This window comes from Aulostomus chinensis, chromosome 23 (genome assembly GCF_037954235.1).
Source record: "Aulostomus chinensis isolate RoL2024-O1b breed Wild chromosome 23, RoL_Achi_v1.0, whole genome shotgun sequence".
NCBI lineage: Eukaryota > Metazoa > Chordata > Actinopteri > Syngnathiformes > Aulostomidae > Aulostomus > Aulostomus chinensis.
In genome coordinates this window covers 7,441,795-7,457,666 of record NC_141342.1, presented here as the reverse complement: position 1 = coordinate 7,457,666, position 15,872 = coordinate 7,441,795, and the positions used below count along the sequence as shown (strand labels likewise).

At 43.8% G+C, this 15,872-nt stretch overlaps 1 protein-coding gene across 1 annotated transcript in view; it reads right to left on the bottom strand.

Moving 5' to 3' along the window:
* The window catches only part of shisa8b (shisa family member 8b), an 89,561-nt gene that overhangs the window by 39,467 nt on the left and 34,222 nt on the right, over positions 1-15,872 (bottom strand). The window contains exon 4 of the mRNA XM_086195213.1: positions 15,450-15,563. Within this exon, the coding sequence (XP_086051339.1) occupies positions 15,450-15,563 (114 nt within the window). The remainder of the gene's footprint in view (positions 1-15,449; positions 15,564-15,872) is intronic.

The following is a 15,872-nucleotide window of genomic DNA, read 5'->3' as shown; positions in this document are numbered from 1 at the left end:
AGGCACGCAGCTTTGGGCTGTACCAGGGAACTATTCTTTTCTGGTTGATAACCTTCTTCTTCAGGGGAGCTACGGCATCAAGTGTCCCAAGGAGTGCTGCTGCAGTCCTCTCCACAAGATAGTCTACCTGGGTGGGGGTGAAATCAGCATAACCGCCCATTATGTTACGACAAAATGTGGCAGCAAGTTCTGCTGGAATAAGCTCCTTAAATCTAGAAACAGCAGTGTCAGATAGACATCTACTGAAGCGGGATTTTTTCCCATGTAGGATATAATTTGTTAAAGTAAATTCAAATGTAATTAAGGAGTGATCAGACAAGACGGGGTTCTGAGGAAGAACTGTGATGAGGTCAGCTTCTATTCCATAAGTGAGTACTAAATCGAGGATGTGATTAAAAGTGTGAGTGGGTTTGTTTACCCTCTGAGAGAAGCCAACTGAATCCAGAAGCGACTTAAACGCAGTTGCCAATCATCATTGATGTCCAAATGGATGTTAAAGTCACCGACTATAATGACTTTGTCTGAATTCAATGCTAAGTTTGACATAAAGTCAGGGAATTCTTCTCAGAATAAGGTGCAGGAGGACGATACACCACAGCAAGTAAGAGAGGGTTCTCTGCTTTCCAGTCTGGGTGGGAAAAGCTGAGTGTAAGGCTCTCAAATGAGTTAAATTAACTATTCGGTCGAGGGTTAATGTAACCAGGAAGGGAAGATTCATTTAAACTGACATACTCATCTTGCTGCACCCAGGTTTCAGTAAGTGCTAATACACCAATTTGATAATTTGTAATTAAATCGTTCACGAGGAGAGACTTGGATGGGATAGATTGAATATTTAGCAAACCACATTTAATAGTTTTGCTGGGTTGGTTTGCTGGAGCAGTGGTTTCAATTTTAACTAAATTGCTATAAATTTTTCCTCCAGATTTGGGTGTAGGCTTATACAGCCTCGGGGTAGACACAGTTTCTATAGGCTGGGTGGGTGACAACACGAAGGAACCAGCAGAGGGGCGTGCTAACCTGCAGCTCTGCTTGCTGGTCTGAACTCTGGGTGCTTGTCAGGGATTAGTATTGCTAATAAACTGGCCTATATTCCTAGATAAGAGAGATGCACCATCCAAAGTAGGATGGACGCCATCTCTCCGAATCAGACCAGGCTTTCCCCAGAAGGAGCTCCAAAAGCCACGTTGTTATCTGAGCACCACCTCGACATCCAGCAATGGAATGAACGCATGCGGCTAAACATGTCATAACTCACTAAATTGGGCAGTGGACCAGAGAAAATTACGAGTCCGACATTGTTTTAGCGTAGTTGCACACCGAAGCATGTTTACTTAATTAACGTGTCAGCCGTCAACACGTTGTGAATGTGTAGATGTGCTATCTTGGCCGCATGAGACTGTCGTGGAAGTCGAAGTATACGGGCCTCAAGTTGTCACACCCTTTTTCTTACGAATAAAGTGTTCTTGTGTAAAGTGTTCTCTGGACAATCTTGATATTTGCACTACTGTTCTTTAAAGTACTACTGTATATTGTTATACCTTGTATACCTATTGCTAAAAAAAAAAAGAATGGCCCAGTGCTGGCCAGTGCCAAAATAAAGAAAAGCCCGTTACCAATAGACGCCTGGTCTCTTTTAAACGCCTGGGTCCACATCGATTTTGCAAAATAAACCCCTACTAATTGGTCATTTACGGTATGTCCACAATCTCTGTTTTTACTGAGCGTAGTTTGGCATGGAGAGAAGCAATAGCCTGCAGCACTGGAGTTTCCAAGGTTTGGGCCATCTCCACCTGAGGACTCCTCCTCAGGCATTTCTGAGGCTGCAAGGCCTGCTTCAGTATCTCGGCGGGAACCTCTTGGCTTGGTCGTAGTTAATTGTGTAATCAAACGTAACAGTGAGAAATTTTGGTGTATTTTGCTATTGCAGTTCTTACATCATGTGTAGGCTGGCATCTCAAATTTTTTAAAGTTCAACTGTGGGAACACCGCAACTCGTGCCTTATTCAAGCATGGGTGAACCCAGAAGTGTTCCTTGAGTTTTGGAACCAGAGCCTTCAGCTATCAAGCTCCCCTCCAGAGGAACTTTCTCCCAGTTTCGATCCGCGATGCAGACACCCTCTCTTTATTTAAGACTAGACTAAAGACCTTCCTTTTTGATCAAGCTTATAGTTGGGCTGCTTAGGCTATCCCTTAGATATGCTGCTTTAGGCTTAGATTGCCACGGAATCTCCCATGGTGCACTGGGCTCTTCTCTGTCCTCCTTATTTGTTATACATAAATCATACTCTCAGCTGCACAGTGGTGCAGTGGTTAGCGCTGTCGCCTCACAGCAAGAAGGTTCTGGGTTCGAGTCCCGGCTCGGGCACGGGAAGACACAAAAAGGGAGGGAAAAACAGTGGGAACCACAAGGAAAGGAGGAGGCACCACTTGACTATGACAGAGATAGGCAGCCACCTTTACAAATGATTTGCACATTGCAAAAAGAATAAGGATTGTGCATCATGCCCATATCAATCGTTTGTTTGAAAGTCAATGACTTTGTGAAATTTTAAACTGATCAAATTATGTTTAAAACCTATAATAATGTATTACCAGGAAGTATTCAAAAATGTTCATGGAAAGACAAGGTAGTGATGATGTAAGAGGGGAATGTAATCTAAAACATCCTAATGTCTGTATTACCCTTAGAAGCAGGTGCATCGCGGGGGGGGGGGGGGGTGAAGGTGAGGGAATGGATGAACTTAAGCCCCAGGAAATTAATGAGAATTATTTTCTCTCAATTGTTTGGTAAAAGACAAAATCCATCAGCTGCATACTTTAACCACAGACTCACTAATAAAGGTGAGTCCATACATAAGTGGTAGGCCGAAGAAACAATCAAAACATAACCAAATAAACCAATCAAATGAATTAAAACACAAGAAAGCAAATCAAATTATAATACACTCAAAAAAAGGAAACATGCAATAAACCAATCAAAACGCTACTCAGGAAAATTAATCAGAGCCGCCCACTGTGATTGGAGCAGACCTGAGTCACGTGTTCAAGCATACAGCATGAATGGGAATCATCAAGGTACAGCATGTTGCTGAAGGGGATTAAAAACAAACAAGGTAAAACCAAGACCGTGGTGAGTTCATAGCCACGATCAATGTGGATAACTGTGCTTCAAGACGCCAGACAAGACAGCAGTAGAATCCCGATGGGTGAAGCACCACAGCACACAGCCAGGCCCAAACATGCCTGCAAAGCGCGCACACATAAACAACAATAAAGAACACACACACAGAACTGAGTATTCATAATGGGAAAATGGGGTAGCCTTGTTACAGGCCACCTACCACACGGAGGATCGGCACAACCTCCGACAGGGAGGAGGAGGAGAACTGCGGGCCACAGTGAAACGCTACTGAGGAAAACATAAAAATACAAGTCAGTGGTGAGCTGGCAAGCTGAGTTAAAGCTGCCAATTATAGTAAACATACCTAAAGAAAACGGCACGAAAAAGCGATGGACAAGTCAAGTCCTACACAGCCGCAGCCAGCAGGCCAACACCAATTTTGGTAGATATGGAGAGATCTGACACAGCAACCACGCTGAGCGCCACACAAAGTGCCACGCCACGCATGGACACCAGTCCGAAGGGAGACGAGAGAGCAACTGAACCAGGTAACACCTGAGCAGCTCTAATACCTGCGGCTCCTCCACGCAGTCAGTGCCATAGACCCACACCTGATGCAAATCAAGCCAGAAGGAGGGGGGAAGGGATGGACAGCAGACCATCCTGCCACACTATGGAATGGTCTTGATGTATAATACTGAGGCATTCATATGCAGCTACAAACTATCATTCATGGACTCCTACGTGGGGCTTGAAAGTTGATTTTGTTCAGAAGATGTTTTTTTTTAAAGAAGATATTGTGATTTGTTTTGTTATTAATGGTAGTTTATTATTTATAGGTTTCTGAAAGAATTTGATATTATATAAGTTGTTTATAGATGGTGATGATGTTTAAAATTGTAAGGAGGAGGCAGGACAAAATAAGCTTTTTCTTCCTTCTGCCTCTTCTCTAACTTATCTGTTTGTACCTTTATATGGACTAGGTGATTTACTTGTATATATGGACTTTATTTATTTTTATATGTTTATATGTTTAATGTATATGTCATGCTATATGTTGTCGCATGAATATAGGAGCTGGGTATGGCACCAGCTCTTGGTTTCATTCCTTATAAAGGGATACTGCAACCATGAGAACAAGTGGGTCACTGCTTTGCTGATTAACTGCATATTGTCGGATACAAAAGATGTGGACTCCAATGGATAATGTGCCTGTGAATTTGTAAACAAACACTTGTCAGTAAATCTATGTGGCAGGGTCTTTCTGTAGTCTAGAGTCAGAAAAAAATGATGTGACAACGAAAAATGTCTTTTGGAAACCAATGCACTTATTTGTGAGTACTTGAAAGGCAAAATACACTATTTTGGGAGGAAATATCACTTTAATGTACTATGTGGCCACTTGTCGTAGAGCAACAAAAAAGAATCCCCAACAAGCATTTCCTTGAACTCTTGAAAGGACACTTAGAGCTGTGAAGAGCTGTTTTTTGTAATAAAGGTCCCTTATCATGCATAATTCAACAAATGTATGTGTACTTAGTGTGTCCGCACACCCAAAAATCAATCAATCAAATCAATCAACCTTTATTTGTCCCTTGAGGGCAATTCAATTACACACCTCATTGCCTGATAGAACAATCTCAAATGATCACAATTATTACAGGTTGAACATAATAATGGCATACATCAGAATTATACAAGCACATATACATTTGATTGTGTGTGTACGCTAAACTTGGAGGCAGAGTGAGAGTGAGGCATCGAAACGTGCATGGCGCCGCTGAGCCTGGGGGAGGGTAGGCTGCAGCCAAGGTCTTGGCACTGCCACCCCTAGGGAGGTGGAGAGGGCAGAGGCGGGATTTTGGTTGGGGGGAAGGGGAGGAGGATGGGGGGAGGTCAGGAGCACGAGGGGTAAGGGGGCATAGTATGTGCCATTTGTGTCACCAATGCAGGTGGAATTCTCCTGGAGGATAAACAATGGGGCAGATGTCCTTTAGTAGCCGATAAGGTTGCTGTGTTTGGGTTTAGGGCAGAGGAGCACACAGTCCAATCTGTCTTCTCTTGCAGTCCAATTCGTATGAAACTGTAATTTTATGTTCTTTAACATCTCTCTCTTTGCAGAGGGGCCAATTCCTCTGGAATAGTTTCCACTTTGCGTTTCAGTTCTTGAACTAACACAGTCAGTTGTTGCACCGCTTATCCAACCTCCTTAATTATGTTGTAGATAAGAGTCAGGTGTGGAGATCCAGATTTGGTGGCAGCTGTTGTCTTGCCAATTTTCCGTTATGTGAGGGCAGCTCCAAATCCAAGGAGGAGAAGCCCCACAACCATGAATCCAAATAAGTAGAGATCCTCGATGTCCACGGAAAATGGTGTCAAGCACGTGACACGCCAGTTCCCCCAGGAATCGAAAACATAGCCCACAGGATGGGTTCCGTCAGAGCAGGCAGGCTCCTCCAGTCCTGATTTCCTTGTCAAAATTATGTTGTCAATAGCGTTGAGAGACCAGCTGATCAATTACATGATTATTCAGGAGTAGTTTGAAGTGGACAGTTCAATGATTGGTACTTCTTTGCTCTCTTGTTCACCAAAATGGCGCCAGCGTGTGTGGCGTGCCGTCTACGGGCTCTACTACTATGTTTGTTTGCTACATTATTTTGCTCTCTGTGCCAAGATTCCTTTGCCTTGCTGGTATATGATCAACTGGTATATGATTGACAAGTACTTCTTGACGTTGGAACACGTGAAAAATACACTACCAGAAATTGTTCTGGGTGATCAAACCTCAGGCGGTGGTACCGGCCTACCTATGGCGGTATCCGGTTGTCATTTCACGGAGGAAGCATCTCCGCAAACCCAGAAAGAGGGCAGGTGTCTTGGTGAAACTGAAGAACTTAAAGCGATCTGCCCGACGGACGGATCCTAGCCATCTTCCCAGAGGATTGTGTGCGCTGCTCTGGCAACCTGTGTACCATCACTGGAATCAACATGTTGTTCCGCCGTACTATCGCTGGAGTCGACCTGTTGTTCCGCCATGCCCGGCCTCTGGTTGCCCTCACCTGCTGGTTTTGGTTCCCCCTCCCAGATGCCAGGTCTGCGACAGCGGTGTGGATTTCAGGAACCTTCAGCTGCTGTGCCTTGCATCCAACCAGGCCGGCGGGGGGGCGACCATTAGCCTGGCTCTCCTGAATGCTAGATCGCTAGCAAACAAGACATTTATTCTTAATGACTTCTTCACCTGTCGTGAATTACATTTTATGTTTCTGATGGAGACATGGATTCAGATCGGTGACTCTATCCAGTTTTCTGAACTGCTCCCAACCAGATTGCGTGTATTTCAGCTCCCCCCGATCCACTGGCCGAGGTGGAGGGGTAGCATCTATTTATAAATCCAGCTTTCAATTGTTGTCTGTCACCGCAGATCTCTTTCTCCAGCTTTAAGCTGCAGACTTTCGTTTTAAACTGCAGTACACCCATCATGTGCGCTGTGGTCTACCGTCCGCCTCAGCTCAATAAGGATTTTATTCGCGACTTCACTGACTTTGTGGCAGGACTGTCAGTGAACTACGACCCATTTTTAATTGTTGGGGACTTTCATATTCATGTCTGCTGCGAATCGCGTCCCTTGGTACTCTTAGATTTTCTGAACCTTACCGACTCTTAATATTGTTCAGTCTGTATCTGACCCAACACATGAAAAGGGTCACACACTGGACCTCATATTGTCTTTGGGTCTGGAGTTACAAGTCACTGAGATTGTTGACACACACATCTCCGACCACTTTGCTGTTTTATTCAACATCACACTGCCTCATTCCCTGGTTAAACTGTGTGCCACGGAGTGCTGTGTGCGCACAATTAACCCTTCAACTGCCAGTAAATTCTCTGAAGCTTTTTGCAACTCTGTACTGCAGGATCACAATTGTGGTCTCACTCTTAATGAGCTCTTGGACTTGTTTAATGGTCCCTCTACTGACATATTAGAGTCAGTGACTTCCTTTAGGCGCAAATGCTCGAAGCGTGTAGGAGAGATTTGGCTGAACAACACCACTCGCACGTTAAGATGCACATGCAGATGTACTGAGAGAAAGTGGAAGAAAGATCATCTACAAGTTTCCTTGGAAATCTTAAATGAGAGTCTTTTCAATTATCAAAAAGCTGTCAAATTTACTAAAAGTTAGCTGACACAAGATTCAATAGAAACTTAACAGCCATTAGCATCGGTTTCTCTTAAGTACTTTGAATAATCTTTTGAACCCCGGTGATCAGAGTGCTATCATTCCTTCAATCAAACTGTGTGAAGATTTCCTGAATTTCTTTTTTGATAAAATTTCTGATATTAGGTCCTCCCTTTTGCCGTCTGCTTCAGATCCTGCTGTCCCTCCTATATGCCCTGCTGTCTTTGAGAATTTTGAACAAGTCTCCCTCCCATTTTTAACTGATATTGTACAGCACCTCAGGCCTTCCTATTGTCCTCTTGACAGCATCCCACCCTGCCTTTTCAAAGAGGTTGTCCAGATTATTGGCCCTTGTGTTATGGACCATGATACAGACATCGATGTTGAATTGTACCGACTGAGACTGAAGATGCAGAAGATGACTCTGAGGACTCTGAGGAGCCAACACCAGGACCAAGCCAAACCCCAAAAAATAAAAATGTAGAGTCCAAACAAGGTAATTGTTATTATTTTAGCATGCCCTGAGGGTAAATCTTCAAATTTCATGTAAACGTCTACACAGATTCAAGTTTTTTTGCTTACATAGATAAAATGTAACTTACTGCAATAAATACTATACATACTAATAAATATAAAAATATAAAACTGTATAATTATAGAACTGTTTCAATAAATATAAAAATAAATACTATACATACTAAATACTATTTTATTCTGATTCTGGTTGTGCAGGACGTGGAATACGCTGGAAGGCTACTCCATTGACGCCAAACCTTGCAGAGTATCAGCATCAGGACGAAAGCGATCTGGACAGACATGGCTGGACCCCACTAGAGTATTTTGACCAGTACATCGATAGAGATCTGATGACACTGATTTCAACATGTTCTAATGCCATGTCACTGTCTAGGAGTGGGGACCCGCTCAACATGTCAGTCGATGAGGTCTACAACTTTTTTGGTGCCTGTATTCTAATGTCCTGCATCCGATACCCAACCATTAAGATGTATTGGTCCAAAGCCTTTAAAATCACTGCCATCACTGACAGATTCACGTGTGCCAGATTCTTCAAACTGAGGGGAGCAATAAAAGTGGTAATTGATGATGATGTGCCTGAAGATCTGAAGATGTCTGACAAATTCTGGAAGGTGAGGCCTTTTCTGGAGCGGATTCTGCGAGGCTGCAAGTCTCTGAATCGACCTGATTGCGCATCTATTGATGACCAAATGATACCCTTCACGGGAGCCTGTCCGTACAGACAATATCTGCCAATGAAGCCCAACCCAGTTGGCATAAAGAACTTTGTGTGTGCTACAGCAGATGGCATTGTGCTTGACTTTGAGCTCTATCAAGGTACACAATCACTGATCGAGAGGGTCGAAGAACCCGAGGACCTGGGCTTGGGAAGCTTAGTCATTGAGCGTCCTTGTCAAACCCTGAAACCCGGCACAAATGTGTATTGTGACCGGTTCTTCACCACCATCAAAGGTGCGCAACAAATGATGGAGAAGGAGCTGTACATAACTGGTACAATAATGAAGAACCGACTCGCTGGAGCGAACAAAAAGTTACCCAGTGACAAAGCCATGAAAAGCGCAGGAAGAGGTACCTCAGCAGAAGTGTCCGCTGAAGATGGAAAACTGTGTGTAGTGAAGTGGTACGACAACAAGCCTGTATTGCTGATGTCTGTTGTTCACGGTACACAGCCTGAGGACACCTGCCAGCGCTGGGACAAGAAGTTGAAAAAATATGTCCCTGTTCCGCGACCAAGCATTGTCCGTGAGTACAACACCAAGATGGGTGGAGTTGACTTGATCGATAGAATGATCAGTTACTATTGCATGAGCACCCGTACTAAGGAGTGGACAATGCGGATGGTCATGCACTTCACAGATCTGGCTTTAGCCAACAGCTGGCTACTCTATCGCAAAGACCATGTAATAAGTGCTCGACCAAAGACAAAACCCATCCAGTTCCTTGAGTTCCGTATGGAAGTGGCAAGGATCCTCTTGGCCCAGCATCATGGTGCAGATGCTGACCTATCGGAACAATCAGAGGAAGAAGGTGCACAACAAGGTGCACAACAAGGGGTAAAACGTCATGTGACAGAGGTGCCCCATGTCTCGGTCCGCAGGAGGGCTAATGCCCACCTCCCAGAGATGATGGGCCTGAAGAATGCCATGCGCTGCAGACAACCAGGCTGCACTGGAAGAACCCGAGGGCGCTGTGTGACCTGCAAAGTGTTCTTGTGCATGCAAACCGAACGCAACTGTTACTCAGTCTTTCACACATAGGTGATGGCAGTGTGATGTCAGAGATTCTGTGAAGGTCATCAGGGGTCACCTGATTTTTATTTATTTTGTTCATGTGACTGTCAAAAAGGGGCAGCATTTTTATTTATTTTGTTCATGTTGTTTTTACTCTGATATTCAAAACATGTTCAAAAATATGTGTGTATGTGTTCAAGGTGGAAATAAAGAGTTTTTCATTCTATAACACAATGGTGATTTAATTGGGTTTTATGGAAACTCTGACCAAGAATCCACATGTGGACATCATTTTTCTCTAAAACTACATCACATCAAAAGATGATTCTTCATTTTTATTCTATTTAGGGTCCAATAAGCCCAAATAGCAAAGAGAAATAAAAAATGCATCTTAAAAAACAGCTTGGGCCTGAAGAGGTTAAAACCATCTAATTCTAAAACTGGAAGTGGTGGCTACTAGCTCCGTAAACTTTCACACTGATGGGAGAGCACCTATAGCAGCGGTTTTGCATGGCAAGTTTTGTTTTTGTAGTCTTTTTTATTATCACTTGTGGTTCACTACACTTGTGAATGTGATATATAAGAGTTTGTGTTGGAGATTGCATTTTTGTTTAACCTGAAGATTGCCTGGGGGGATGACTGCCGTTAATTGAGGAGCAGGCTAAAGTGGTCAGTATAATTTTATATGTTAATAATTATCATTAGCAATGCTGCTAACAGTGCTATTGTTCTATAATAGCTAACATTTTTTCTTTATTGTTCTGCATTTTTAATTCTACAGTGTTAAATAAACATCTGTGACAGGAGCTGGAGTCTCACAGCGAACCAATGGGCGGCATAGTTGGACTCCGCCAAGGCTTAAGGTCCTGCCTCAGGTGGAGGAGATTAAATATTTTGAGATCTTGTTCATGAGTAAGGGTAGGAAAGGAGCAGGAGATTGACAGGCGGGGTGGCATCTGCAGTGATGCGGGTACTAAACAGGTCTTTTGTGGTAAAGAGGGAGCTAAGCTTAGGTTCTTCTTGCTGTATTCCTGTTTCCCTGGGTAGCAAGGATTTCATGGACTTCTTTAATGACAAAATTCTACTTATTAGGAGAAAGTTCTTCTCCTCCTACCATCAGCTTACAACATGGCACCTATCACTCCAGAGGCAGCTGTGGGACCAGACACACACTTGGATAGTTTTTCTCCCATTAGCCTTCATGAGCTTAGCACAATAATTCCTCCTCTAAACCAGCCACCTGTCTTCTAGACCCCATCCCAACTAAGCTGTTTATAGACTCTTTACCCCAAGTTAGTTCCTCTCTCTTAGATATGATGAATGCGTCACTTTTATCTGGTTGCAGCCCGCAGTAATTAAACCCCTTCTCAAAAAACAACAACAAAAAAACAACAACAACAACAACCCTGGATCGAGAAGTTTTGGCCAACTACAGACCAATATCAAATTGGCTTTTTCTCTCCAAAATTCTGGAGAAAACGGTTGCTAAACAGCCCTATGACTTTCTCCACAACAAGAGCAAGCACAAGAACAAGCAACAGCTTATTATTTCCAGTCAGGTTTCAGGGTTCATCATAGGGCAGAAACAGCACTCGTCAAATTTACTACTGACCTCCTCCTGGCATCAGATGAGGGACTCGTCTCTCATCTGTTGATACCATTGACCACCATGTCCTTCTACAGAGACATGAACGTGTCATTGGCATTAAAGGAACCACTCGAAACTGGTTTAGGTCACATTTACATTGGTTTAGGTCATATTTATAAGGTCAATCTCAATTCATAGTCACTAATGATAATCCCTCTGAAACCACTACAGTCAGTTATGGTGTCCCACAAGGGTCTGTGCTTGGATCAGTCCTCTTCACCCTATACCTGCTTCCTCAGCCTAGTGATAATTCTGTCCATATGACCTGTTGACATCAGCTCCATCCCATTGGGACCTTCCAGTGAAGTGAGCATTTCTTCCAACATGGAGGGTGAAACATTTGAAATCTTTAAAATCTCTTCCTCTGACGTAAGGAGAATTCAAGATGGCACTCACCTCTCCTTGGGCCAGATGATGAGTCTTTCCATATTGCTAAGGTAGAGGAAAGGTTGCGTATAATGGCGGCAGGACTGTGCAGCAAAGTGGATTGCCTCTAGCAACAGCTGCTCAATCCAACTTGTTATCTATCACGCTCCGATAACTGTTTATTTAGCAGATGATTCAATTCCATGTTCAACTCTGTGAACTCCCTCACACTGCTGTTCACTAATTTTTGAAGTGCTGGGACTGGCACAGGCTGAACAGGTAGGAAAGGTGATGCTAAGAACGACTGGCATACTAGATGAGCAACCACCTGAAATTATGCAGTTTACTTTGTTCAGTCAGTGCAAGCTCGCTAGTTGTTGCTATACACTCATAACCAACCTGCAGCACCTACAGTCACCTGTGCTGGAGGGTATGATGATGCTACTCCAGGAGCTACAGTCAGTGTTGATGTATGTGGCATGGACAGCCAGGTTGGCGACATCTGTTTGGCCTGGAAAGCTGCAGCTAAGGGAACTCCATAGGTTGGATGTGATTCCAATCAGAAGCCTGGGGCCTCATGTATCAATACTTGCCTGGATCCCAGACTAAAAAAACTGCAGTCGAAAGAATCCCGAAAGTTGTGCATGCAAGAAAAAATCTGGATGCATCAATCTGTGCGAGAGCTGGAATCCATGCACGTTTCCTTCATACATCCCAATCAGCGTGGATTTGAGAACAGATGTCGGATTGACTGAGCCCTCCCCCATTACGGCCACCTACAAATGAGGAGGTGGAGTTGCTGCCATTTTTGACAAAAGTTTGGTAATAAATCCCAAACCCAAAATAAGTTTCAATTCATTTGAAAGCCTTATACTTAGTTTGTCTCATCCAGCCTGGAAAACAATACAGCCACTCTTATATATCATTGTGTACCGCCCTCCTGGTCCTTACTCTGAATTCTTATCTGAATTCCCAGAGTTTATATCCAGTTTAGTTCTCAAATCACATAAAGTCATTATTGTAGCCTTTTGTATGGCCAGAGCAGCCTACTACTCAGCACTAATAGAGGAAAACATGAACAACCCCAGGTTCTCCTTCAGTACTGTAGCCACACTGACAGAGAGCCACAGCTCTACTGAACCTAGCATTCCTGTTTTCCTGGGCAGCAAAGACTTCATGGACTTCTTTAATGACAAAATTGTCCTTATTAGAGAGGAAAATCACCTCCTTTTGCCATGAGCTGACAACTTGGCACCTGTAACCTCAGAAGCCTTAGAGGCAGCTCTAGAACCAGACATACACTTTGACAGTTGACAGTTTTTCTACCGTTAGCCTTCATAAGCGCAGTTCAATTTCCTCCTCTAAACCATCCACCTGTCTCCTAGACCCCATCCCAACCAAGCTACTTAAGGACTCTCTACCCCTCGTTAGCACATCCCTCTTAGATATGATCAATGTGTCGCTATTATCTGGTTATGTCCCACAGTCCTTTAAAGTGGCAGGAATTAGACCCCTTCTCCAAGAAGCAACCCTGGTTCCAGAAGTTTTTGGCCAAATACAGACCAATATCAAATCTTCCATTTCTCTCCAAAATTCAGGAGAGAAAGCAGTTGCTAAACAGCTCTGTGACTTTCTCCATAGCAACAGCTTATTAGAGGATTTCCAGTCAGGTTTTAGGATTCATCATAGCACAGAAACAGCACTAGTCAAAGTTACCAGTGTCCTCCTACTAGCATCAGATGAGGGACTGGTCTCTGTGCTGGTCTTATTAGATCTTAGTACAGCTTTTGATACCATTGACCACCATATCCTTCTACAGAGACACGGACATGTCATTGGCATAAAAGGAACTGCAGTAAACTGGTTCAGGTCATATTTACTAGGTCGATCTCAGTTCGTACTAACTAATGAAAAACCCTCGGAAACCACTGCAGTCACGTATGGTGTTCCTCAAGGCTCTGTGCTTGGACCAATCCTCTTCACCCTTTATCTGCTTCCTCTCGGTCACATTATTTGGAAACACTCAATTAATTTTCACTGCTATGCTGACGACACACAACTGTACTTATCAATGCATCCTCATGAAATAAATCAGATGACTAAACTGGAGTCCTGTCCAAAGGAGATAAAAACTTGGATGACCCATAATTTCCTTTTATTAAACTCTGACAAAACTGAAGTCATTGTCCTGGGCCCAAAACATCTTAGAGACACCCTATCTAATGAGATAGATACCCTGGAAGGAATTACCTTGGCCCCCAGCACGACCGTAGGGAACCTAGGAGTTCTTTTCAATCTGGATCTGTCCTTTAATGCCCACGTTAAGCAAATTTCTAGGACTGCTTTCTTTCATTTACGAAACATTGCTAAGATCAGACATCATCCTGTCTCAAAAAGATGCAGAAGAACTAGTCCATGCCTTTGTTACTTCCAGGCTGGATTACTGCAATTCCCTCCTATCAGGCTGCACCAGTAAGTCCCTAAAGACTCTCCAGCTGGTCCAAAATGCTGCTGCCCGGGTGTTGACGAGAACTAGTAGAAGAGACCATGTCTCCCCTGTACTGGCTTCTCTGCATGGGCTCCCTGTCAAATTTAAAATAGAAATCAAAATTCTCCTACAAAACAAACATACAAAGTTCTCAACAGTCAGGCTCCTTCATACCTACCTACCATACCTCATAGTCCCCTATTATCCAGCTAGAACCCTTCGCTCCCAGGATGCGGGGTTTCTGGTGGTTCCTAGAGTTTCTAAATGTAGAATGGGAGCCAGAGCCTTCAGCTACCAGGCTCCCCTCCTGTGGAACCGTCTCCCAGTTTCGGTCCGGGGTGCAGACACCCTCTCGACCTTTAAGAGCAGACTAAAGACCTTCCTTTCAGGCTTATAGTTGGGCTGCTTAGGGCTGCTCAGGCTGGCCCTTAGATATGCTGCTATAGGCTTCGGCTGCTGTGGGATCTCCCATGGTGCACTGGGCTTCTCTCTCCTCCTCTCTTTCCTCTCTGTCCTCCTATATGTGTCATACATAAATCATACTCATACATATTACTAATTCGTCTTCTTCTCCGGAGCCTTCGGGCCCCCCTCATCCCAGATCCCGGGTGCTGCTGGAGGAGGCAGCAGACCTGAAGAAGCTCAAGCTACCACCCCCAGCTACACCTGCTCATGTCCCCGTCTGTCCATCAGTCTCTTCCCTTTCTCTCTTTCTTCATCTCTGTCCCACTCTTTCCTTCTACATATCTGTCTTCCTCCATTATCTGTCTTTGTCTCTGCCCCGCTCTCTCGCTCTTTCCCCCCAACTGGTCAAAGCAGAAGGCCGTCCCCATTGAGCCTGGGTCTGCTCGATGATCTTGCCTGTTAAAAGGAAGGTTTTCATCGCCACTGTTGCAGGATGTGCTTGCTCATAGAGAATTGTTGGGTGTAAATTCATTGAAGGAGTGCGGTACTAGACCTGCTCTACTTGTAAACTGTCATGAGACAACTTTTGTTGTGATTTGGTGCTATATAAATAAAATTGACTTGACTATGTATATTAGGTATAAGTGTTTCCTACTTTCTGGATTGTCCGAAAAATCCTATAATGGAACAAATGTATTCATGAATTCACGAATCTGTTAGAAATTTCAGGTAAAGCATCAATTTTGTGCAATAACTCCCTGCAAAGGAAACCAGACTTCACATCAGTTACAGTATCAAACCAATCACACCAGAGGGCCTGGAAGGAGCAGCATGTGACCTTCTGTTTAAAAATCACCTCTCTCTGTGACAAAAACCAAAGAGTCCTTCATAAGTTGACAGGATACCACTACAAAGTTTAGTGTGCCAGTTGGAGTCATTTGTGTCTTTATGTGTAGGACTGTGTCCAACTTACCCACAGCTTTGAGGGAGGTATATTTGTTGAGTCTCACTGTACTGTGGTTGCTGTAAGGATGTGGAAAACTTTGTCCAAACAGACCATGTGTGGCTTTATTCAGATGGTACTGCTCTATTAAGACACAGACAGAGAGTTAGATAAGTCAGGTACATTACCCATACAAAGAATCACAAAAAATACAGTGTTGCAGCTGGCAGAAAAGCAAAGGAAGTACTGTTACTTGCAAATTGTTTAGAGACCAATTTCAGACCGTATTTTGAATGGGCCTGCGACCTGGGCCATCTGCTCTGTGTGGCATAGTCACAGGCTGATGGCAAACAATGCTTGGGGCTTTAATGTTTACAGTCCTCTTAGATCATGCTTCAGACATCGAATGCATAAAAACCCAACATCAACAATAGAATGTTAATGCTAACAAGT